This window comes from Mus musculus, chromosome 15 (genome assembly GCF_000001635.26).
Source record: "Mus musculus strain C57BL/6J chromosome 15, GRCm38.p6 C57BL/6J".
Taxonomy (NCBI): domain Eukaryota; kingdom Metazoa; phylum Chordata; class Mammalia; order Rodentia; family Muridae; genus Mus; species Mus musculus.
Window position 1 is genome coordinate 8,365,961 of NC_000081.6, and position 24,547 is coordinate 8,390,507.

The 24,547-nt window shown below is 37.4% G+C and overlaps 1 protein-coding gene across 7 annotated transcripts in view; it reads right to left on the reverse strand.

The window, feature by feature from the left end:
- The window catches only part of Nipbl (NIPBL cohesin loading factor), a 175,492-nt gene that overhangs the window by 76,137 nt on the left and 74,808 nt on the right, over nt 1-24,547 (reverse strand). For all 7 annotated transcript variants that reach the window (NM_027707.3, NM_201232.2, XM_006519994.4 and 4 more), the window contains 4 exons: nt 8,000-8,142; nt 6,071-6,236; nt 3,501-3,628; nt 670-769 (listed from right to left, as the gene is read on the reverse strand). In NM_027707.3, the coding sequence (NP_081983.2) occupies nt 670-769; nt 3,501-3,628; nt 6,071-6,236; nt 8,000-8,063 (458 nt within the window). In that variant the 5' untranslated portion in view covers nt 8,064-8,142. The remainder of the gene's footprint in view (nt 1-669; nt 770-3,500; nt 3,629-6,070; nt 6,237-7,999; nt 8,143-24,547) is intronic.

A 24,547-nucleotide genomic window follows, 5' to 3' on the forward strand; every position in this document is an offset into this window, starting at 1 on the left:
ATGAAGTATATCAGGAAAATAAAAAATCAACATGCTACTTTTTAAAATTTAAATGAGACAAAATTCTTTGAACTCCAATTTAAATATAATAAAATCTATACAAACAGAAAAACAGCAAAATAACATATAAATTATTAACATTCATAAGAGTCACATCAAATAATTAAAAATTTACTTAACTATATAAAAACCACCATTCTATTTCAGGATACCAATCCATTTCTCTTCAAATAAACTGTCTTCCAAATTGTGTTATTTACAACAGAATTACATCAAATATGGTACTCTGTGTGTGTGTGTGTGTGTGTGTGTGTGTGTGTGTGTGTGTGGTGGTAGTGCTGCTGTGAATTAACCCATTAAACCCAGGGCTTTGTACATATTAGGCAAGCATTCTGCCAGGGAGCTATATTACCAACCCAAACACATCATTTATTTTAGCAAACTTTTTCTATGTAAAATTCAATTAATATATGGTAGCTCCTTTAGTTAGTAATCATAGTAATTCCACATGCAACATTTTAAAGTGAATGTTCATAAGAACTAGTAAGCATAGAACTACTTATTTATATATAATTCATGAATATTTAAATGTGTGAATGCTATTCACAGAAGCATATTCATTTACCACAGATTAGTTAATAAATAACATATATATAAGTATTTATTTACCTGGAGGGGCTATGTGAGATAGTGGTTTGTTGGTAATTGGAAGATGCAGGACTACTGTGCATGGAATTCTGAGAAAGTTTATACTGAGACATCATCATTCCTGCTCAAAAGATAAAAAACATTAAATATTATTTTCTTTTTACTATAAAGACTCAACTCGTTCTTTTAAAAATGTTTAAAAGTTCTGTTCTACCAGAATGATTTTGTTTGGGGGGAAGCAATATATAGCTACTAGCAAAACTAAATTTCAAGCACAATTTTATAAAAACACAACTTTAATACCACTAGTCTAATACTGAAATAAGAAATGATGTCAGTGATATTTGTAGAACTAGGAATTGACACAGGACATCATATACACTAGGCAGATGCTCTAACATTGAGTTAATATCCCCAAACTCACATTCATATTCTGGTATCATTTAGACTTGGAACTAGAACGAAATTTTAAATCACTTCACCTAGCTATTGTCAAAATACTATATGCTTTCTTTTGATATATGCCTCTGTTTTATTATTGTTGTTAGTATACATAAATCTGTCTCTCTCAAATATACTCTTGTGTGTGTGTGTGTGTGTGTGCGCGTGCACACGCACATTCATTCATTCATTCATTCATTTTTTTTTTTTTTTTTTTTTTTTTAAGACAGGGTTTCCCTGTGTAGCCCTGGCTGTCCTGGAACTCACTCTGTAGACCAGGTTGGCCTCGAACTTAAAAATTCACCTGCTTCTGCCTCCCAAGTGCTGGGATTAAAGGCGTGCGTCACCACTGCTAGGCCAGAAATATATTTTAACATATACTTCCCCTATGCTTAGGAACTTAATTTCACAACATTGTTTCATACCTAAGTTTTTAAATTAATTTATCTATGTACCAAAATTGAGTTCCTGCAAATTATCCAAAATTCTATTAACAAAGCATGATGTTCCTATTTCTTCTTCCAAAATAACTTTTTTGCTCTTTAGTGTGGATTATAAGAATATTTCAACAGTAAATTAAAACATGAGATTAGCTTTCACTTTTTAATATTTAATATATATCTTTATGTGTATGAATATTTGCCTGTATGTTCATATGTTTGCACATGTGCCAGGTCCCCTTTTGGACCAGGATACTGGATTCACTGGAACATAAGTTAAACAGTTGTCAGCAACCACATGGGTGCTGGGAACCACACATGGATTATCTGTAAAAGCAGCAAGTGTTGATAATCACAGGGCCACCTCTCCAGCTTGACTGATTCATAAAATGACATTTTGTAATAAAGAAGCAGCAGAAAAACTCAGTTAATTAAATCAGAGAGAAAATTTGTAACTCATCCTGAATTTTCTTATATGACTTTCTGGGAGCTGCAATCAATAAGTTAATATTCCTAAATTTCATTTCTTGCTGTTGATATGAAAAGTACCTTTTATCAGAAATATTCAAACAGAAGGCATCTGTTTATCTGCCAATAATACTACAGAAGAGACTACAGTTCTACAGTCAGTAGCAGAATGAGATTAGGGCTCAAGACTACCTCAAAGACTATCTCTAAAAATGTGAATAAAAAAAAATTCAAAACAAAGTAGTTTTATTCCATAACTTAATAATTTAATAACTATAATTGCTGTTCCCAATTGTCCTTTCTTTTTGGTTGAATGGGGAAGGCAATACTGTAAGATGGGAATTAAAAATTTTCTCCTCTTTAATTAACAGTCACCACTAGGGCAAAGCTGAAGCATTGGCTATTTAAATGAGTCAAATAAAACCAGAACAACCCTCTCTGGTTACCTCAAAGCTCCAAAGCTATGAGTTTAGTGACTTCTATCTAGTGAGGTGTCTTCATGTGTAATCTCATTTACATTTAGCTACAGAAGATAGCTAAGGATGGGAGATGGCTCCGTTGGGAGGTACTTGTTCTGCTGCACAAACATGAGGACTTGAGTTTGGAATCCCAGAATCCACAAAATCCATAAGATGCTGGCTGTGGCCACACACACTTAGGAGTACAGTAAAAGGGGGTGGAGACAGGTGAGTTCCTGAAATTTGGTAGCCAGCTGGTCTAGGCTGGCTAATGAGCTTCAAGATCAGTTAGAGATTCTGTCTCAAAATGTGAACAATGAAGAGTGATCATTGTGATACGCACACATGCATGCCCACATATGCACATACCCACAATACAACACACATCCACACAAATTAACCTTTAAGGATTTAAGCCTTTTCTTATGTGGAGTCATAAACATCTAAGGTAGGAAATGAAGAATAGTATATGCTTTTAACTAACTAATGAGCCGTGTCTCCAGCTTGCCCCTTCTGTAACCGGTCACGTGGTATTCTTTTTTTTTTAACTCCGGCGTTCTCAGAGTGCACAGCTTTATCTCCTTTCACTACTGCTATTGTCTTCTACTGTACTCTACTTTATTGGTCCTAGGTTCAATTCCCAGCACCCACATGGCAGCATACAACTGTCCCCAACTCCAGTTCCAGGGGATCTGACACTCTCACATAGGCATACATGGAAGCAAAACACCAATGCACATGAAATAAAAATAAATTTAAAAAAAATTTGCTTCCAAACTCTCGATGATTTTCTAACAGCAAAATTTGTAAAGTTCACTTAATACATTTTAAGATTCCTTAAAAAAAAAAAAAAACCTTTTAAAGTTTTGTTTAATTTCATATTAAACCACAAGAATATTATTGTTTTCTTCTCACTCGTGGCTTGATTTAAAATATGAAGACACATTTGTAAGTGAGAAACCAGATAGTTAAACTAAATTTAATCATGTGTCAAACAAGTTCTGATACAGGGTTCACAAACAAGCACTATAAAAAGGAACCTCACCACTCTGTACATATCTGTTCTGCATGCTTTTCTCCCTGAAAACGTTCGGACTCCTTGCCAGGACGGCCTGCAACAAGACGGGTATATCGCCTTCGGGATCATCACTGCCAAGGTTATCTTTCAGTTCTCTGGGATTGAAGAAAAAATAATCATAACCATGCTTGACTTCTTAATAAGATTCACAGAATAAAAACGTGCGACTTCAGTAGGCCTGAGGTACACTTTCAAAGATGCAACCCCCAGAAGAAATGAAATTACCAAGGAATACCTTCACAATACCCCACACTTTATTTTTCTAGGGGGTGGGGAAAGGGATGCTGGAACCATAATTTTATGGAACTGTGAGTTTATTTAAAATTGTTCATGTTAATTTTAGGAATGCAAACTAGCGGAGTCCATTACCTACTACTCACTAATGAAAGCCACACGAGTGACAGTAAGCTGAGCTGCTCTTGACTTGGAATATACTGATTTTCCCTCATGTCGAAAAAATGAATGAGGGTGACTGTTACAGAATTGTTCTTCCAATGAAATATGCAATGTTGCCATACTAAGGAAACATACAGGTTATGTGATTTTTCTGTCTTATACAGGTAATCATCTAAATAATTAGCAAATTAAATTAGACATGCCTATTTGGAAATACTGTCTTTGACTTTACATTCTCAATCCAAACACTATGCCCAACCCTGCTTAGCTTCTGAGATCAGAAGGCATTGAGAGTGTTCATAGTAGCATAGTAGCAGGCTCTACTTTCTAAATATCACTTTTCTCTGTGCTGCTTCAACATGGTGGAAGTTGAGAAGTGATGTCTGTAAGTTTTCTTCTAATATCCACACTCACTGACCCTGGCAGGTACATGAGTAAAAATGCAATGTATGCACAGAACCTAATTGGATCCAACAGTAAAGACCTAAAATATAACGTCCAAACAGTGAAGTGCAGTAGATTCCAGGGGTGGTCTTAAAGGAACTTCCTATGAAATAAATTCTAATTTTTATGTGCCTTTTTCCTACCTCTTTAAATATTTAGAAAAAAACTACAGAGTATGTATGAACAAAAGCAACTGTATAATATGTAGACAGTGAAATTTCTAGAGGGATTAAAATATGAACACTGTACTTCCTTGTTGTTGTAAACAACCAATTCTTAGTTTCTCCATCAGAAAAGCTACATTTAATAAGTAGTTCAACTGAGTCAACTTGAAAATTGCCCCAAGAAAATATACTGTACCTAGTATGGTTCTTTTCTCTAAGTAATGAATCTTTAAATTTGAAAAATGAATAAAGGATAGAAGGGTGTATAAATAACTATTTAATGATAGGTTATATTGGGAGAAAAGTGATAGATCTAACTTGAGAAAAATTATTATTATCTATGTATGTGATGTGCACGTGTGCATATACAGGTATGCACATGTGCTGACTGTCGTGACACAGATGTGGAGATCAGAGGACAGCTCTGTGTTAGTTCTCTGCTTGCAGCTTTCTCTGGAGTCTGGAGACTGAACTTAGGTCATCACACTTGAGTAGCATGCACTTTATCCACCGAGCCATCTCCCCGGACCCAGATTTTACTTTCAAATACATTTTTGTGTCGTTAAACCTGTAAAGTATGCATTGCTTCTGTAGTGACAAACATATCAAGTGCAATCTTATTGTTTAGCTCAATTCTATTTTTAGAAGTCTATATGAAAAAAACACACCTATTCTCAAATAAAAACAAATCTTCCTTTCCATGGAGTTAAATTTTGAGTTCTTGTTATACTCAGCATGTTCCAATGTCTAGAAATTTTAATTACTCTATCAATATTAGAAAAGGAAAGGTAAGTTTTGTGAGCAAATTTAAATCTCTGTGCAGATGACATCAAGTGGAAACAATCTGCAAAGACACACACGAGTCAATACTTGTGTCACAGGTGACTATGGCCTCCCTAAATCTCCTCAATGCACATTTAAACTGGCTATACTCTATCTCACCTGGTTAGGAACATTTTCTTGTCTTTCTTTTTTGAGACAGAGTTTCACTAAGTAGCCTTGGCTGAGCTGTAGCTCATTAGGTAGACCAGGTTGGCCTAGGATTCAGAGAAATCTGCCTGCCTCTGCTTCCTGAGTGCTAGGATTAATGGCATGCATATGTCAGGAACTACTGTCTGGATAGTATGAACTAGAATGATGGCTTCTATGTAATCCTAGTCCTTGGGTGGTTGAGGCAGGAGAAGGACAGTGGGTCTTAGGCCAGGCTGGGTAATAAGGTGAGGCTCTAGTTTTACTAGCAGAGTGTCTACCAAGCATACATGAAATCTGCATCACCACATAAGCAGTACGGTGGCACACATGTAATACCAGCACTCAATAACTGGTAGCAGAAGAGGAGTTCCAGAACCTCATCAGCTGCAGAGCAAGGTCAAAGCCAGCCTGGGATACCTGTCACAACAGCAAGAAAACAAGACAAACAGAAGCCCTAAAAGTATGATTCTGAAAATTTTGGAAATAACTTAAAAGGAAACACTGATCTTTCGTTGTAAGACCAAATATTTTACTGTTAGATGTAAAGTTGATTGTACTTACATGTGATCTGTTGATACCTGGTTGAGACTATGGACAAGCTGTGAAACCAAATTGTCATCCCTACAGGCCAAAAGGCAGTTCACCTCTTCTGCTATTCGTGAATTAAAGAGGAGGCTCTTTGTAGTTGTAGCAGGTAAAGGAGATGGGAGAGGCAGCTGGTTCAGGACTGTTTAGAATAAAGCAGAATATTAGAAATTAGGTGACCGCGAGAAGCCTTTATATACATGTCTGTGTTTATGTAAATTATAAGACTAAAAATAAGTTGTAAGTTTCATGACGGAAAAACATTACTTTTACTCTGAAAAAAAAATCTGAATCAACAAAAAAACCACTCCTTCCAAAACACCAGAGGCCAGTACAGACTCTATTACTAGTAATTACTTAGCTGATTTATATTCATGCTTAAAAATTGTTTTAATTAACTAAATAAAACTTTATTATTATTATCATGACTTTGACACATAAGGTGAGAAAGTAGCTTATCTATAAGATCAGTAGCACTCTTAGACATATAAGTCAAAAACAATACCTGACTCACATTATACTGATATGCAATACAATTTTAAAAGCTTAAGAATATAGAAACAAATAGCTCACAGTAGTGGAATACTCAGAGTACAACATTCCTGAAGAACAATACAAAATTCTTGTCATAAATTCCTAAATAGTTCTCTTTTTTCTCCCATTCTACTCTAAGCAGCAAACAAACAAACAAACAAACAAATGAGTATTTTGTGGCTTCAATCCCACTATTTAATGTAAGTAGACTTAATAGGAATTGTTTACTTGCCAAAAGGTTAAGAAACCCAACTAAAATATAGGTATCATGTTTTGGGGTTAATTTCTAGTCGACCCCATAGTATAATTACCATACTTCACAGAGTTTACCAGGAAGATAAGCATCAAAAATGTGAGGTATATCAGAGATAAAAGGCAGAAAAGATAAAGGGAAGTCTAGCAGCATATATAATTTTCCATCCATACAGGTTGTGTTTTTGCCTTAAAACGAGTAACAAAAACAAACATGTTTCAAAGTTTCCCTGCAGATTTAGGATAATCCAACCACCTACTTTCTAGTGATACAAGTGTCTTACACTCGACTGAAAATACACAAAAACAAAACCCAGGGAGGGATTCTGAGCACAGTTGAAAACAGTTCTGGAAGTTATTTTTTCATAGATTATTGCAAAGTTCCATATCTTACATACTGCTATAAGAAAAAGGTATTTATGTTTTCATTTTGTTTTTTCTTTTCTGGCCTTTCCTTTATCTCTATTCCTATACTAAAAGGAGGATGACATAGGGACAAACACTTGGGCAGACTCTGTGCCATTACCCAAGGAAAAGAATAGTTATGTGTCTACCAAAATATGAACCTTAAAACTTCTATTAACTAAATTTCTAAGTATTGACAATAATTTTTAATACCTTAGTGTTCAGAGTAAAGTGGGCTCTCATAGTGATGACATATCTCATACCTGTTAACAAATTCTAACTAACAATTCAACCTGATATTAAAAAAATCAGGACCACTACAGTTTAGGTAATGTGGGCGATCAATTTCTCATTCTTGGAGGACACTTTCAGGTACTGTTTTTGTAAACGCTTTCTTAAAAAAAAGACCATAGTTTTGTTTATTAACCCATGTTTATTTAAGTTTTAACATCTCTTAAAGCTTTGTGTCATTTTTCTAAAGTCCTTATTGATTTTTAAGGTCTTTATAAAAATTATCACACTATCATTTCTTTAGGAGTTCACAGAAGGATGAAGAAATTAAATTTATGTATTAGGTGGAAACATTAATTTTGCTACTCCCCCCACACTAATCAAATACATATTTTCTGTTATATGTGACATTAAAGGTAATTTTTTGTCTCTAAAAATGAGTATTAGCAAAGTAAAGAACTTAGGAAAATTATGCAAACTTACGGTCCGTAAGACTAGCAATCCCCGCAAGCGTAGTTATGGGGACATGGGGCATATCCCCATTCATCCTGAAGTTCTGGAATGGTGTTGTCTATGAAAGTATTTAGTTCAGGTGCCAGCTGTCATTACTTTCCATTTCCCAAACTCTGCAACACACACAAAGAAAACCATATAATTATTTGTAGAACTTTGTCAAATATATGAGTAGCAGAGAGATACTTATTCATTTAGAAACAAAACTCTTAGCTTCTATTTGTTCAATGTGTTTAACAAGCATGTGCCATACATTAAACACTGCAAAATGCTTTGTATACATTAAGATTTAGGTCTCACAACAACCCAGGTACAGCAGAGTATTACTCTTTTCTGCATTTTACTAATGAGAAAATTACAGTGAGTTTAAAGTAACTACTGGAGCTGTAATTCTAATGACACAATCTAGCTCCAGAATCTTGTTTCTTAACTTCTGGTGTATATACTGCTAGGGCAGGGTACTCTTTCTAAACTCTAAATACAATAAAATTTTTACTTAATAATCTGGCTTCAATTTCTTGTCTAGTTCCCTTTTTACTCTCTAAATGGACTTGCCCCTCCTACCAAGAGTATCTCTTCAGATTCTTTTGGATCCTTGTGGTTTGCAGTGTGAGACTTTTATTCTCCTCTCTTCTAAATCCTACAATTCAAGAACACTTTCATTCCACAGCCATTTTACCTTAGGATAACTGAATTTATGACATTTATTGCCCAATATTTTCTCAGTAAATTGCTGTATATTCCTTTGTGACACACTTGATATGTCCCTCCTCCTCCCCTGCCCCATTTGTAATTTGTTACTATTTGTTCACTTAGTGTCCACGTGTATTGTTGTGTGCCTGCTATGACTGATGTGTGTGCAGATCAGAAGATAATCTGCGGAACTAGGATCTTTCCCTCAGCACAAGAGTCTGGAGGACTGTACTCAGCAGCTCAGGCTTGTGGTTGGTGCTTTTCCTTGCTGAGCTATCTCGCCTGTCCATCTTCCCCTGTTTCTTAAAGCTTGGTCATACTATTTAACCAGGATAGCCTCAAACTCTGATTCTTCTGCCCATTCTCTCAAGTTCTTGAATTACAGTCAGATGCCAAGTCATGTGTAGCTTGTTTCATATCATTCTTGCAAGATGACTTGATTTTCATCCCTCTTAGTCTTTCTAACTAACTGCATGTTACTAATAAAAAAAAAATCATACAATCAGTATGCAACAACATAAATACACAGGGAAAAGCACACATTAGTGTTCTCTCCCACTCCTTTTTAAAAAATATTTTTATGTATGAATGTATGTGTATTTATGTTTACCATGAAGTGTCTGCTTTCTAAGGTCAGAAGAGGGTGTTGGAGCACCATCATTTGAGTAGTGGGAATTGAACCTGAGTCCTCTTCAAGAACAGCAAATGCTCTTTCAGCTAAGCTATCAATTTTTATTGTTTTTCAAATAACTTAATTGGCTCAAGGATTTAGTATTTATAATAAAATTCATCCTCTTTCTCTAAAAAAAATAATGTACGTACATATACACAAAAGATAACTTGCAAAACTGAACGTTTTTTCCCTTTTGACATCCCCAGATTTTATCTCAGTTTCAATTTATGGCTTCAGTAACGTTTTTATACTGAAGATAATATAACATTTCAATAATCTGTGCATTAATTAAAACATACTTTTATTAAATTACTCTGTATATACTACATCAATTGCAGTATGGTGCTAAACTAGAAATAAGTTGTTTCGTCTCTGGTATATTGTATTATTAATATTGGTTTTGGGTTTGCTGGTTTGTTTTTTCAGTGCTGGGAACTGAAACCCTGGGCCTCCAGAAAGCTTCCATCACTGAGCTATACAGTACAGAAACTGTTTCTAGTTCAAATGTTTCCATTTTCAATACTGTATTTTCTGGCTACTTTTAAGAGAACCTCTAAAAGTTGTAAATTTCAAAACAGTTACTTGATGTAAGTGGTGTCCTTTCTTCATACATCTTAACTCAATTTTTGGTTCAACAGGTAAAGGCAGGAAGCTTGAGGAGAATCTGAGTCCCAGGGAGGTCCCTGGAACTCACACAGTAGGAGGAGAGAGATCTGATTCCATGTCATTCCTGACATGTGCACACACAGACGCTCCAAACAAAAACATTTTTTAAAGTAGGTATGTAGTACTAAGAATCTTTCCCCAGGTTTTAAATTATAAATATAGGCAAACAAGTTACATAAAATATAGATGTATGTCTTGGCAGTTCCAGAGTGAACATCCATAGGACCATCCAGCAGAAGGATAGCATCTAATTTTTTCTAAAGGTAATAGCTACTCTGTCTTGTAATCTTTTCTTATCTTCTTCAATAGGTTTTTTATGTATATACTTACTAGTGGGCAGCTAAGTAACAACACACACACACACACTCACACACCTTTCCTTGATGGTCTACTAACAAAATTTTTGAGTAGAAACCTACTGGAAGAAATAGCCCAAGAAACAGTCAAAATAAAATGACAACTGCCTATATTTAACCTTTCTGCTCCAATATGGACTCCCTTGTTAATCAATTTGATACTCTAAGAGTCAGTAAAAAAATTTAAGCAACACTACACATTTAGCATCAACATCAAACACTTTAAAATACAAACTAGAAATTAAAACCCGGTACAGGTCACTAAAGAGCAATGTGTTTAACTTTATACCAATAGAAAAATTACAATGTATCTTTAATTACTGGAAAGAAATCATTGAGCGCAAATTAATTCTAGAACACCACAAAAATACGTTATTACTCATTTATAGTGTCTTGTTGTACATGTAAATTGCCATATTTAAGCAGACTTAAATCAGATGGGAACTTACAAACAGTAAGGAGACGGTTCTGCTGGAAGAGGGCCTGACTTTATTCTATTTTGCTAAGTAATGTACAACAGACCCAACTTTGAGCTAATGATTTTAGCCTAGAAATGACTACATATACATTAGAACAATAATAAAACCAACCATAAGACTGTAGTTTTTCTTAGAAGTATGCATTCATTTGCACACTCTGACATCAGTTCAAGTGTACACAATAGTATATATACAGGCAGCAAAGCATTAAGTACACTGTCAACAAATGGAACTCACTCTGTACATCAGGCTGGCCTTGAACTCAGAAATCCGCCTGCCTCCGCCTCCCAAGTGCTGGAATTAAAGGCGTGCACCACCACTGCCCGGCTAGACAGACTTTGTATCTTTTAGCAAAGCCTATAAAATATGTGTGTTATCTTGTCTCAAGAATTTCCCTTTTAGAAAATATCCTTAACATCAACTGGAGAGATGTTGTCTGTGCAATGCTTGCAGCACAAGCATAAGGACCTGAATTTAACCTCAGCACTTGTGTAGAAAAGGAAACAAAACCGAAAAACCAGTCTTGTATGGGGGCTAGAAACACACTCCACTGTTAAGAGCATTTGCTGCTCTTCCACAAGACCTGAGGTGGGTTTCAAGCACCCACACTGGGTGGCTCATAGCCACCCGTGACTCTTAACTCTACAGCGCCTCTCTTCTGGCTTTCAGACACACGCACATATCTCCCTCCCTCCCCCCTATTCTTTAAAGTCTGGTGTAGTAGAGTACACTTATATTCCAGTGCTGAGGAGGTAGAGATAGATGGATTCCTGGAGCCAACTAGACAGTTATCATAGCCTATGTGGGCAACACGAAAAATCTATGTTTAAAAAAAAAAAAAAGAAAAAAAAAGTGGCCTGAGTGAGGTGGAACACCATCCCAGCACTCAGAAGGCAGAGGCAGATGGATGCCAGTGAGTTTGAGGACAGCCTGATTTACATGAAAGAAAAGAGAGAGGGAGGGAGACCAGAGGCTGTCTTCTAACTTCCATATGTGCAACATGTACACAGACCCACACTCATATGCATACCCCTGAACGTGGTGGCGCACGCCTTTAATCCCAGCACTCGGGAGGCAGAGGCAGGCAGATTTCTGAGTTCGAGGTCAGCCTGGTCTACAGAGTGAGTTCCAGGACAGCCAGGGCTACAGAGAGAAACCCTGTCTCGAAAAACCAAAAAAAAAAAAATCCTGAAGAACTAATTATATACACAGCTCAAAACATATATGTACACATTAAGACATACGTACACATCTATCAACACAATGTTGTAAGACATTTTTGTACTGAAAAATGGGCAGAAAAGATAACTGATGTTTATTAAGCAGCTACTATCTTATAAAATTGCTTACTTCGGTGTACTTTCATGTAATCTTTGATGAGTAACCTGATATACAGAGAAGATAAGAATTTGCTTGAGTTAATATAGCAGAAGCCAAATCCAGGCTATCAAACACATGAACATTTTACATAACTGAAATGTATAATTAACATTGTCACAACATAGTCAAAGAAGAAAAAAACTGGGCTATTTAAACCCTTCTGCTGGACAGCCACAGATACATTATTTAATATTTCTGTGCCTCAACTCCTTATCTCTATAAAAGACAGGTAATTGTTTTAATTTTGTTGTGAGAAATGAGATGAATTAATACATATAAAGATGTAAATACTCATGTTTGTCCTTGGCATGCAGTAAGTTTCAATAAAAGTGTATTGCTATTTACTATAAATTTTCTATACCTTGCTTGTTATGTTATCTCAAACTATCAATATTTATATACATACATACACACATACAAATATGGTACATTCTTTTTCTAATGTTGTTGAATGGGCAGTTAAAAGTTAGATTTGGGGGCTGGAGAGAGAGATGGTTCAGAGGTTAAGAGCACTGACTGTTCTTCCAGAGGTCCTGAGTTCAATTCCCAGCAACCACATGGTGGCTCACAACCATCTGTAATAGAACCTGATGGCCTCTTCTAGTGTGTCTGAAAACAACTACAGTCACATAAAGTCCAATTTTGGACTTAAATAATCTAGATTAAAATATCAATGTGATATTTAACTGGAAATTTCTAAAGTACAAAGCTGGTGATTAAGAAATGGACAAATATATTAATAAATCTTTTTTTTAAAGAAAAGTTAGATTTGATCAATAGTTCCCACAAACCTATCCAAGTACTTCCTGAGTTGCACATGGCATCCAGCACAACAGACATGTCTATACTATTTGGTCCTTCATGATAAAGTATTCAATATCAATTTTGTGTCTTATGCTAGGCAAACAAAAGGAACTGTACTACATGTTAAAGAATCCTAGCTAGAATATGAAGGATGCAACAAACATGCTGACCACAGCATATGGTCAGAAAGAAAAGCCCCCAAGAATATATCATACAATGTTGACTCTCTCCTGTCCATACCCTTACTATAAACTATCTCAAAATTTCACTTAAGAATAACATAATAATAAAAGGAAGAGTGGGTAATAATGAGAGAGAATGAAAACAAAAGGTTCTGTGAGAGAACTACAGTGTTAGTATGCAATAGTGGTCCAATTTTGGACTTAAATAATCTAGATTAAAATATCAACATGATATTTAACTGGAGATTTCTAAAGTACGAAGCTGGTAATTAAGAAATGGACAAGTTAGTGAGAATTATCACTATGCTAGCTCAATGGCAGAGTTATTGACTAGCCCGCCCAAGGCCTTAGTACAACCAATGCCAGCACCACAAAAATAACTAACTCACCCCCATAAGGGTTAGTTCAGTAAGTAATCTATACATAACAGAGGATAAAAATACAGAATGTTCCAAAAAACTGGAGCTTTTTCAGCATTGACATGATGCTACAATTCCATCCCTGACATCATGTGAGTGACAATGACAGCACAGATGTATCTGGGCTAATAACTTTCTGAGCCTGTGGCAACCTGAGTTTGATCCTGTGTAACAGTAGAAAAAAAAAAAAAAAGAACTGACTCTACAGAGCTTTCTCTGACCTCCACACATGTGCTATGGCACATATGCATGGCATACATAGACACACAGACTAAATAGGTAAAGCACAGGAAGATAAAAATATACTCCTTAAATTACCTTCAGGCTTTGTGCATATGGTGTATGAAACATAATGAATTTTATGACCAGACTTGGGTTTCATCCTCAAAGTACTTCACTACGTATATACAAATATTCCCAAACTAAAACAAAACAAAACAAAACACCACACTCAAACATTGAAATACACAACAGCTTTGACACCAAGCATTTTGGATAAAGGCTGATAAATCTGCAAAAGCAGAAACTAGAGGAAGTGAAGGAACAGTGTAGAAGGACGTCTGTTTTTAAGCACTTCTTACCTGCCAGGCACATATATGTATCTTTCCCAATTATAACATAAGAAGGTTATCATAATGATTATCTTTATTCTCCAGATGAAAACTTAAGTCTTAGGACCTGAATAGTTATGGCTACAAGAGTTAGGATCTGAACTTGAGTATTCCTTTTCTTTCATGCTTAAGATATCTATCTATCTATCTATCTATCTATCTATCTATCTATCTATCTATCTATCTATCTACCTACCTACCTACCTACCTACCTATTTATGTATTTTGAAGATAGGATCTCCTTATACAGCCCAGGCTTGCCTTGAATTCAACAAGCTTTCTGCTTCAGCAAGTGCTAGGATTACAGACCTCTGGTGCCACAATTAGCCTGAATAAAGGCATTTCTAAGCCAATTTTATATTCTTGGGCATGAAAAAGGCTATAAAGCAAGGATGCAAGGATACGACAATACACTACACTGCTAGAGCCTCGCTGAAGAATAGACACATGTCTGACGCTGTACTTCAAAATCGTCACTGCTATGTCATTATATAACATTATTTTCATCTTTGATCCAAAATTCATAAATATGGACTATTTAAGTAATTGATGTTTTTCTTTGTTAATGTAAATTTGGGGGGGGGTGTAGGAAAGCTAGCATAGTTAGGGCGAGGGAGAGGGCTGAATTGGAAAGCTGTCTGTCTGCATGGAAGCCGAGCACTGGGACAGGCACAGGTGAGCAGATCCTGGAGGGAAGAGGAAGCAAAGTCTAAATGGCAAGCTCAAAGGTCACTAAGAGATCCTGCTTCAAAATGTGGGGACAAGTTTTGAAGAAGACATCCCTTTATCAACCACTGGTCTTCACACACATCTGTATGGGCAGGACTCACACAGGCACACACATACACCCTCATATATTTGATTACTCTAGTTAATATTATGTTTAATTTTATAAATGGCCTCAAGTCCATTTGAAAACAAGGTGCAGAGGTAAGTAAGTAAATCTACCCTGCACTGTGTGATCATTTCACACGAGTCACAAGAGTCTCCCTTCAGATTCTCCTTCCCATCTACTACTCAAGACCGGATTCTTTTTCGCATTTTACTCATCGCAGATGAACAGATCTTTCTCAAATCCTAGCTCAACATCAAAGTTATCAATCAGCACCTCCTGTGAAAATCTATTTCCTTTCCAACATTTTGCTTTTCTAGAATTCCCAATTACCATCATGAAGTAACAACAGTATAAAATGGGACAGAGCTATTTGGGACACCTGCTTTACCTTTAGTAGCTCCCTGCAATCACCACACTACATACTGAGAATGTTTATGTATATATGCCTAAACCATGTAGCTTTATGTTACTATGTATAATGAACTGTACAGACACAACGCAGAAGCGTACACTTACGCTACTGAACTTATTATAGAGGGAAAAGTTACCACTAAGCAAGTCAGGTTGGGATTGTCAGTTTTCCAAGAGCAGTTTAAAAAGAAGTTGTGCTTGCTAAGGAACAAAATAATAAACACTTGCTTTCCTGACACCCCCCCCCCCAATTATTTCATGTGAACTGACTTTAAATAGTTATAGCTGAATATAGTTAGGATCAAGTAGCTAGACAAAAGCCTGGCCATCTCAATATATAAACATACAAACTACATCAGGAAAAACTAGTCTTGAATCCCAGAGTAACTTTGAAATTTATAGAGTGGAGTTTTGGGATGTAGCTCAGTTGGTAGAACCATTGATGAGCATGCATGAAGCCCAGGATTCCGTCCCTAGCACCTCAAAAATAGGGTATAGTAAGCACATACTAAAACTGGGAAATCAAAGAAGCCCTCTGCTACACAGAGCTACATGAGACCCTGTCTCAAAATGATAAGAAATTAAATTAAATTACAAAGATTTCATAGAAGATGTGTCAAAGTGCTACTACAGTTTAGTTTGGTAGTCTATCTTCCCCCCAACATAAAAATAATTTGTCCTTTTAATACTGCAAAAGAAATATGTGCTCTGCACCCCCTAATTAAGACTACTGTAAAAGGTTTCTTAAACAGAGATGGTATTAGAAGTATAAAATAAAGCCACTATTTTATTTCTTTCGAATTAAGTTCCAGTTTTAAAAGTATAACAGTAAAGACTTAACTCTCAGGTTTGAAGCAAAACCTGCTTGAATGATAATCTGCAATCTAAGAACGCCACAAGAGGGCACACTTTCAACTATTGTAAGTGGGAAAGTAAAAAACTTAATAAACTACTGTGAGGAAAGTTGGCCAATTTTTTCCAAACTGATGACTCAACATCATTAGAAAGCAAGAAGTGATGAAGTGTGTAATGTTTTGTTTAAGCACTCACACAGCGAAACTTTTTTTGATGCATGCAAAATTAAGAAAAACTTAGATATACAGTAACTTCTGTATTAATATTAAATTACAAGTAGTCTTAGCCTTGTGGTGGCATCTAGCTGTCTTAAGAGTCATTCCCTTTTCATGCCTAACCTCTGGATATGGTCTTTACAGGTTCACTCTCCCCTTTGTTGTTTCAGCTAATCTCATCCCTGTTGGATCCTGGGAGCCATCCACCCTTCTCAAAAATTCTAACCCAGAATTGCTCCTGTCTAAAGGAAATATAGGGACAAAGAATGGAGCAGAGACTGAAGGAAAGGCCATCCAGAGACTGCCTCACCTGGGGATCCAACTCATATGCAGCCACCAAACCCAGTCATCATTGCCAATGCCAAGAAGTGCTTGCAGACAGGAGCCTGATATGGCCGTCTCCTGAGATGCCCTGCCAGAGCCTAATACAGACTCGGATGCTTGCACCCAACCACTGGACTGAGCACACGGTCCCCAATGGAGGAGTTAGGGGGAGGACTGAAGGAGCTGAAGGGGTTTGCAACCCCATAGGAAGAACAACAATATCAACCAACTAGACCCCCCAGAGCTCCCAGGGACTAAACCACCAACCAAAGAGTACACATGGAGGGATCCATGGCTCTAGTCCCATATGTAGCAGAGGATGGCCTTATCATCAATGGGAGGAGAGGCCCTTGGTTCTGTGAAGGCTTGATCCCCCAATGAGGAAAATGCTAGGGCGGTGAGGCGGGAGTGAGTGGGTGGGTGGGTGGGTAGGGGAGCACCCTCATAGAAGCCGGGAGAGGGGTGAGATAGGGGACTTGTGGAGGGGAAACCAGGAAGCAGGAATAACATTTAAAATGTAAATAAGTAAAATAATCAATAAAAAAAAAAAAGATCCTCCTTTCTCACCTCCCCCTCCCTCTTATATTTTGGAGGCAGATTCTCAATATCTGCCCTAGCTAACTTTTAACTCAAGAAAGCACTGTCATGCCCACCTTTGACTTACAAACCTTTACAAGAAACTGGCTACTTTGATTTTTGATCATAATATGGCACAGATTTGTACACAGTTCATTAATTAATACATCTTACTGGGACAACAAATGGGATCAGATTCAGATATTTTAGTAAATTTTAGTTAAAGAAATAAGATCAGGGGCTGGTGAGATGGCTCAGTGGGTAAGAGCACCTGACTGCTCTTCCGAAGATCCAGAGTTCAAATCCCAGCAACCACATGGTGGCTCACAGCCATCCATAACAAGATCTGACCCCCTCTTCTGGAGTGTCTGAAGACAGCTACAGTGTACTTACATATAATAATAAATAAATCTTAAAAAAAAAAAAAAGAAATAAGATCAAAGCCTGAAGAAATGGCTTAGCAGTTAAAAACATTGGTTGTTCTTCCAAAAGATCCCATGTTTGATTCCCAGTATTCACATTGACGCTTAAAACGATCTTTAATTCCAGTTCCAAGGGACCTAATTCCCTCTTCTAGTTTCCATGGGCACCAGCCAAATACAAGGTGTACAGACATGCATGTAGGCAAAACATCCATATACATTTAACATCATTAAGAAAATTACCCCTCACCCCCCAAAAAACTTTGAAAGACTACAGACTATGCACAAAACCATCATATATTGCATGCACATAATCTCTCTCTCTCTGATCTAAAGATACCATTCAAGCAAGCCTTTTGTACAATTTTTCTTATTACTGAATCATTCTAATCAGCAAGACATATGTACCTGGTATTAATGTTCCATATTCCCAATGAAACAAAACAAAAACCTGATTCCCCCAATTACTACTTAGTAGTCCTATTTATTTTCACAAGGTTCTTCAGCTGTCTATCCTCATCTCAACTTTTCTTGAACATTTCTATATTCACTCACACCATTTCTCCAAATGCCTCACAACAGTCAGTCATCAAAACGACATTGTTAACTCAATGAACAAGCAAGCCGCAGGCCCTCATCACTTGTCCCAACATTTACAACTGACCATTCTCTTCCTCGTCTCCCAAAACAACAGTACAGACTGTGCATGCTCCCTCCCTCCTCCTGGATTCCTACTTTGCTCCTCTGCATCTTCCTGCCCTCATTCCCCTAGAGATCTCCTTCAGGCTACAGTTTAAAAAACAAACAAATCAGCACTTCTATGCTGCTAACTCCAGTTAGTACGTACAACTCTGATTTCTACACACTTCAACTGCCTATTTTTCGTGTGTGTGTGTGTGTGTGTGTGTGTGTGTTTAAGTGTAAATCTAGAGTGGAGGCTAGATACAGACTTTGAGAACAGTTTGTATAAAACTTTTTAAAAAAGATTTATTTATGTATATGAGCACTGTAGTTGTACAGATGGTTGTGAGCCCATGTGGTTTCTGGGATTTGAACTCAGGACCTTCAGAAGAGCAGTCAGTGAGTGCTTTTACTCACTGAGCCATCTCGCCAGCCCTGTATTAAACTTCAAATATAAATATTTGCAGATCTTTTCTCTGTGCTTTTTGTTCAGCTTTTCATTCTCTCAACTAATGTCTTTGAAGAACTGAATATTAATTTGATGAAGTCTAATTCATCAATCTATTGTTTTATAAGTAGTACTTCTTGGTGTTATAAGAACTTTCTAGTTAATATGAACTTCATATTTAAGTTCATATTCTCTAGTTAATATGAACTTTAATTTAATATCTCCCACTGTTTTTGTATTTTACATAATGTGAGGTATAAAATTAATTTCAGTTTTTCTGTTTTATCTACAAATAAATTATAATCATTTTGACAATTTCTTTCTTTTCTTTTTTGGGGGTTTTTCGAGACAGGGTTTCTCTGTGTAGCCCTGGCTGTCCTGGAACTCACTCTGTAGATCAGGCTGACCTTAAACTCAGAAATTCGCCTGCCTCTGCCTCCCAAGTGCTGGGATTAAAGGCATGCACCACCACGCCAGGCCCATTTTGACAATTTCTGAAAGGTTTACTGAACTACTGATCTATATAAACTGTATACCTACTAATTAGAATACAAATGATATGTTTATAATACTGATTCTTGTGATCTATAATGTATGTAGATCTTGACTAATCTCCATTTTTCTTTAATTGCTCTTACCCATGTTTTCTTTCTTTTTTTATTAGATATTTTCTTTATTTACATTTCAAATGTTATCCCCTTTCCTAGTTTCCCCTCTGAAAATCCCCTATCTCCTCCCCTCCTCCCCAACACACCCACTCCCATTCCCCTATACTGGGGCATAGAGCCTTCACAGGACCAAGGGCCTCTCCTCCCACCGATGGCCACTAGGCCATCCTCTGCTACATATATAGCTAGAGCCACAAGTTCCACCATGTGTTTTCTTTGATTGGTGGTATAGTTCCAAGGAGCTCTGGGGGTACTGGTTAGTTCATATTGATGTTCCTCCTTTGGGGCTTTAAACCCCTTCAGCTCCCTGGGTATTTCTCTGGCTCCTTCATTGGGGACCTTGTGCTCCTTCCAATGGATGACTGTGAGCATCCACTTCTGTATTTGCCAGGCACTGGCAGAGCCTTGCAGGAGACAGCTGTATCAGGCTCCTGTCAGTAGGCTCTTGTTGTTACCCACGTTTTCTACATTCAAGTTTTAACTGTTTTTTTTTTTTTTGTTTTTTTGTGGAGTGGTTATTTGGAAGGCAGAGGAGTGGCAGAAGAACAAAAGCTCAAGGATAACCTGACTACATACCAAGGCCCTGTTTCAGAAAACAAACAAGATCCTCAGGATGTCTCAACAAACACAAGTGCTTGTGGTGCAAACCTGATGACTTGAGTGAGTATGTGAATATGTATGTATGTATTATTTTAAATGTTCTTGGTTGTTAGTAATTTCCTTAGTCCACAATAAATGATAGAGGGTTAATTTTTTTATTGGTGAAATGATCAAGCAACCTTGTCACATCAACAGAGGATTTTTGTTGTTTAAGAAATCTAAGCAAAAATTAGAAGTACAGAAAAGAGGGACGCAGAAAGGGTTCTCAAATTAATTTTAAAACATTTCTTTCTTTTGGGCTGGAGAGATGGCTCAGCAGTTAAGAACACTGGCTGTTCTTCCAGAGGTTCTGAGTTCAATTCCCAGCAACCACATGGGGGCTCACAACCATCTGTAATAGGATCTGAACAACAATGTACTCACATACATAAAATAAATAAGTGTTTTAAAAAAACATTTCTTCTATGGTGTTTTTGAAGTAGACTCTCCTGTCCTTCTGCCTGAGCCTCGCCAGCGTGGCAGCTACAGGTGTTCACCACCTAGCTTCCAAATTGCATTTTAACACAATTCGCTATTACAAGGAACAGAAAAACAAACTGAATAAAGCACTTTCCATTTAAACTGTAATATTAAATTATTTGGACTCAATGCAGTAGTTTAATTTCTCTTTACCACTATCAGATTATATTAAGTATACTTAATTCTGGACAATTAACTTACAAGTTTCCTTCTTTTTGTTAATTTTCTGAATGTGAATATTTAGCACCTATGGGGAAACTTAAGGTCCACATGTAAAAAAAAAAAAAAAAAAACACTCAGACTGCTAGAAGACATTGGGAGCTCGAGAACTGGCTTTCATAGTACTTAGAAGCAAGCGAGTGGCCATGGCAGAGAAGGAATCAGCACATAAAAATGAAGGCCTGCAATCGACACACAGGGCCTCATAAAGTAAAGAGCTTCTGTGAGCAAAGGGAAGGACCAAGGAAGGAGGAAGGCCACAGAGTGGAGGAGAATTGTGCCAGCTATGTATCTGACTGAGGATTAATATTCAGAACCATAAAGTACTCAAAAAAAAAAGTTAAGAAAATAAGTAAGCAGCATTCAGGAGGCAGAGGCATCTTTATGAGTTCCTGAACAGCTAGAACTACACAGTGAGACCCTGTGTCACCAAACAAAACTAAACCCAACCAACAAAACAAAACAAAAATAAAACAAAAACAGCAACCAAATTAAAAAGGGGGCTCTGTGTGTGTGTGAAAAAAAAAAGTTCTCAAAAGAAAAATAGCTATGAAATACCTATAAAAGTGTTGGAATACTCTCAGCTATTAGGGAAATGCAAATTAAGACTACTTTGAGATTTCATCTTATCCCATTCAGGATGGCTAAGATCAAGAAAACATCTGGAAACAAATGCTGGCAAGGATGTGAGGAAAGAGGACCAATTATTCACTGTTGTTAAGACTGAAATTGGTGGAGAAAGCATTACTGGTTCTATCATATGCCCCGGCTGTACCACTCCTCCTGACATTCTACTCCACAGATAGTTCAGCCCTCCCTCCCTCCCTCCCTCCCTCTCTCCCCCCACTCCTACTTCACACCTCCTCCTTCCAAGACAGGTTCCATTATGTAGTCAACTCCCTATGTGAACCAGGTTGGTCTTGAACTCACAGAGATCAATTGGCTCTGCTTCCTGAGTATTGAGATTAAAGAAGTGTGCCACCACACCTAGCTGAATTTTCTTTCTTATTTGTGGATCCACCCTAGCTCTGAATTCATAGACATGAGTATATAGCCCAGAATAACCTGAGATATAAGTAAAGGAAAAAAGGACCACAGTGAGGGCAGCAAAGACACAGAAGCAATGACAGGGAAATGGGAAAGATTGGGTAAGGAGGAAAATGGCAACACAGAGAGAGGGGAAAAAACACCAAAGGATGGTTGAAAAAGGCAAAGAGAATCATATTATCTTATGATTAGTTGAAATCATAGACATATTTATTAATATATAAATGTTTATCATGTATGTATGATATACACATATAATATAGTAATATATAAATATATGAAATATACTACATACATGCATATTTTTTCTTCTTTTTTTTAATTAGGTATTTTCCTCGTTTACATTTCCAATGCTATCCCAAAAGCCCCCCCATATCCACCCCCCCAATCCCCTACCCACCCACTCCCCCTCTTTGGCCCTGGCGTTGCCCTGTATTGGGGCAGATAAAGTTTGCAAGTCCAAAGGGCCTCTCTTTCCAGTGATGGCCGACTAGGCCATCTTTTGACACATATGCAGCTAGAGACAAGAGCTCCGGGGTACTGGTTAGTTCATATTGTTGTTCCACATATAGGGTTGCAGTTCCCTTTAGCTCCTTGGGTACTTTCTCTAGCTCCTCCATTGGGGGCCGTGTGACCCATCCAATAGCTGACTGTGAGCATTCACTTCTGTGTTTGCTAGGCCCCGGCATAGTCTCACAAGAGACAGCTATATCTGGGTCCTTACAGCAAAATCTTGCTAGTGTATGCAATGGTGTCAGCGTTTGGAAGCTGATTATGGGATGGATCCCTGGATATGGCAATCACTAGATGGTCCATCCTTTCGACACAGCTCCAAATTTTGTCTCAGTAACTCCTTCCATGGGTGTTTTGTTCCCATTTCTAGGAAGGGGCAAAGTGTCCACACTTTGGTCTTCATTCTTCTTGAGTTTCATGCGTTTAGCAAATTGTATCTTATATCTTGTATATCCTAAGTTTGAGACTATAATATAGTTACATTTCCTTCTTCCCTTTCCATCACCAAACTATCCTATATATATATATATCCTTCTCTTTCAAATTTATGGCCTTATTCTTTAATAGTTTTTACACGCGCGCACACACACACACACGAGAGAGAGAGAGAGAGAGAGTGTGTGTCAGATAGAGAGAGTCAGACAGAGAGACAGACAGAAATGTGTGTGTACCTAAATACATACATCCTGGTTAGTCTATATAATTGTACTTGTAGGAATGTTTTCAGGGTTGATTACTTGACACTGGATAACCAATTGTGTGCTCTTCCTTGGGAAAGACTACTTCTCCCACTTAGCATTCTGTTGCCTTCAATTCTTTCTCTTGGGTTGAGGACTTGTAAGCTTCCTTCCTTCCATATTAGTATGCTCTACTGGTCATCACATTTAGGCAGCCATACAGACTATATGGATATAGATTCTGACATTTCTAGGAGACAAAAATATCCCAACAAAAATCCTTGTCCCTACAGCTCTTACAATCTTTCCATCCCTTCTAAAATGATCTGTGAACATTAGATGTAGGAGTTGTATTGCAGATGTATTGGTTGGGACTGAGTTCTACAACTTGGCATTTTGATTAGTTGGGGTTTTTTATAATGATCTCTGTTACAAAGAGAAGTTCATTAAGGAGGAACGAGAACTACATTCATCCAGCTAGATCCTGGAAAAGGATATGATATACATATGTATGACGTTATACCATGTGGGTGACAATGCTCCTCCTTCCAAAAGCCACAAACTAACACAAAACTCCATGGTCAGGAGTCCAAAAAGACTCCGGAGTAGGTTACTACCATTGCCCTTCATTGCCTTCCATAAATTGAAGGTTAGACTCTATTCCTGAAGACATCACACATTTTGGACATAACAAAGCTTTCACCTTGTAAAAATCAATGGTCTAAAAAAATTTCTGTTCTAAAAAGGCAATGAAGGAAAGCCGTTGCATATGTGATTCAAGGAGGCCAAGCTACATCTGAAGCAGTCAAACTTGGCAGTGTTGTCCATGTGGTCTGACGTTAGAGTCATGAAGAATAAAAAGATTGTGAAATCTTCTACAGTTAAGGAAAGCCACTGAAACATTTGTATTCAACTGTGAAACTGAAGCTCGGATTGTGTTGGAGACCTCCAAGACATTAGGGGTGCCAGAGCTATAGGATCTCCCCCAAGGAGAGCTGCACCAGGCAATAGGAACAGCCTAAGAGAGAGAAGTGTGATGCAGGCAGGGAAGCTAGAAGGCTGAAGCCATCAGGCATGGAACTACAGGAACCCTGCTGGATTTCAGAGTTGCGTTGGTCCAGTACTTCTCACTATGCTCTTATTCCTTTTTGGAATGGTAAAATACATTCTGTGGCCCTGTGTGTTGCAAGTGTATAACTGCTGAACGGGGTGTGTGTGTGTGTGGGGGGGGGAGGTTACAGTTAA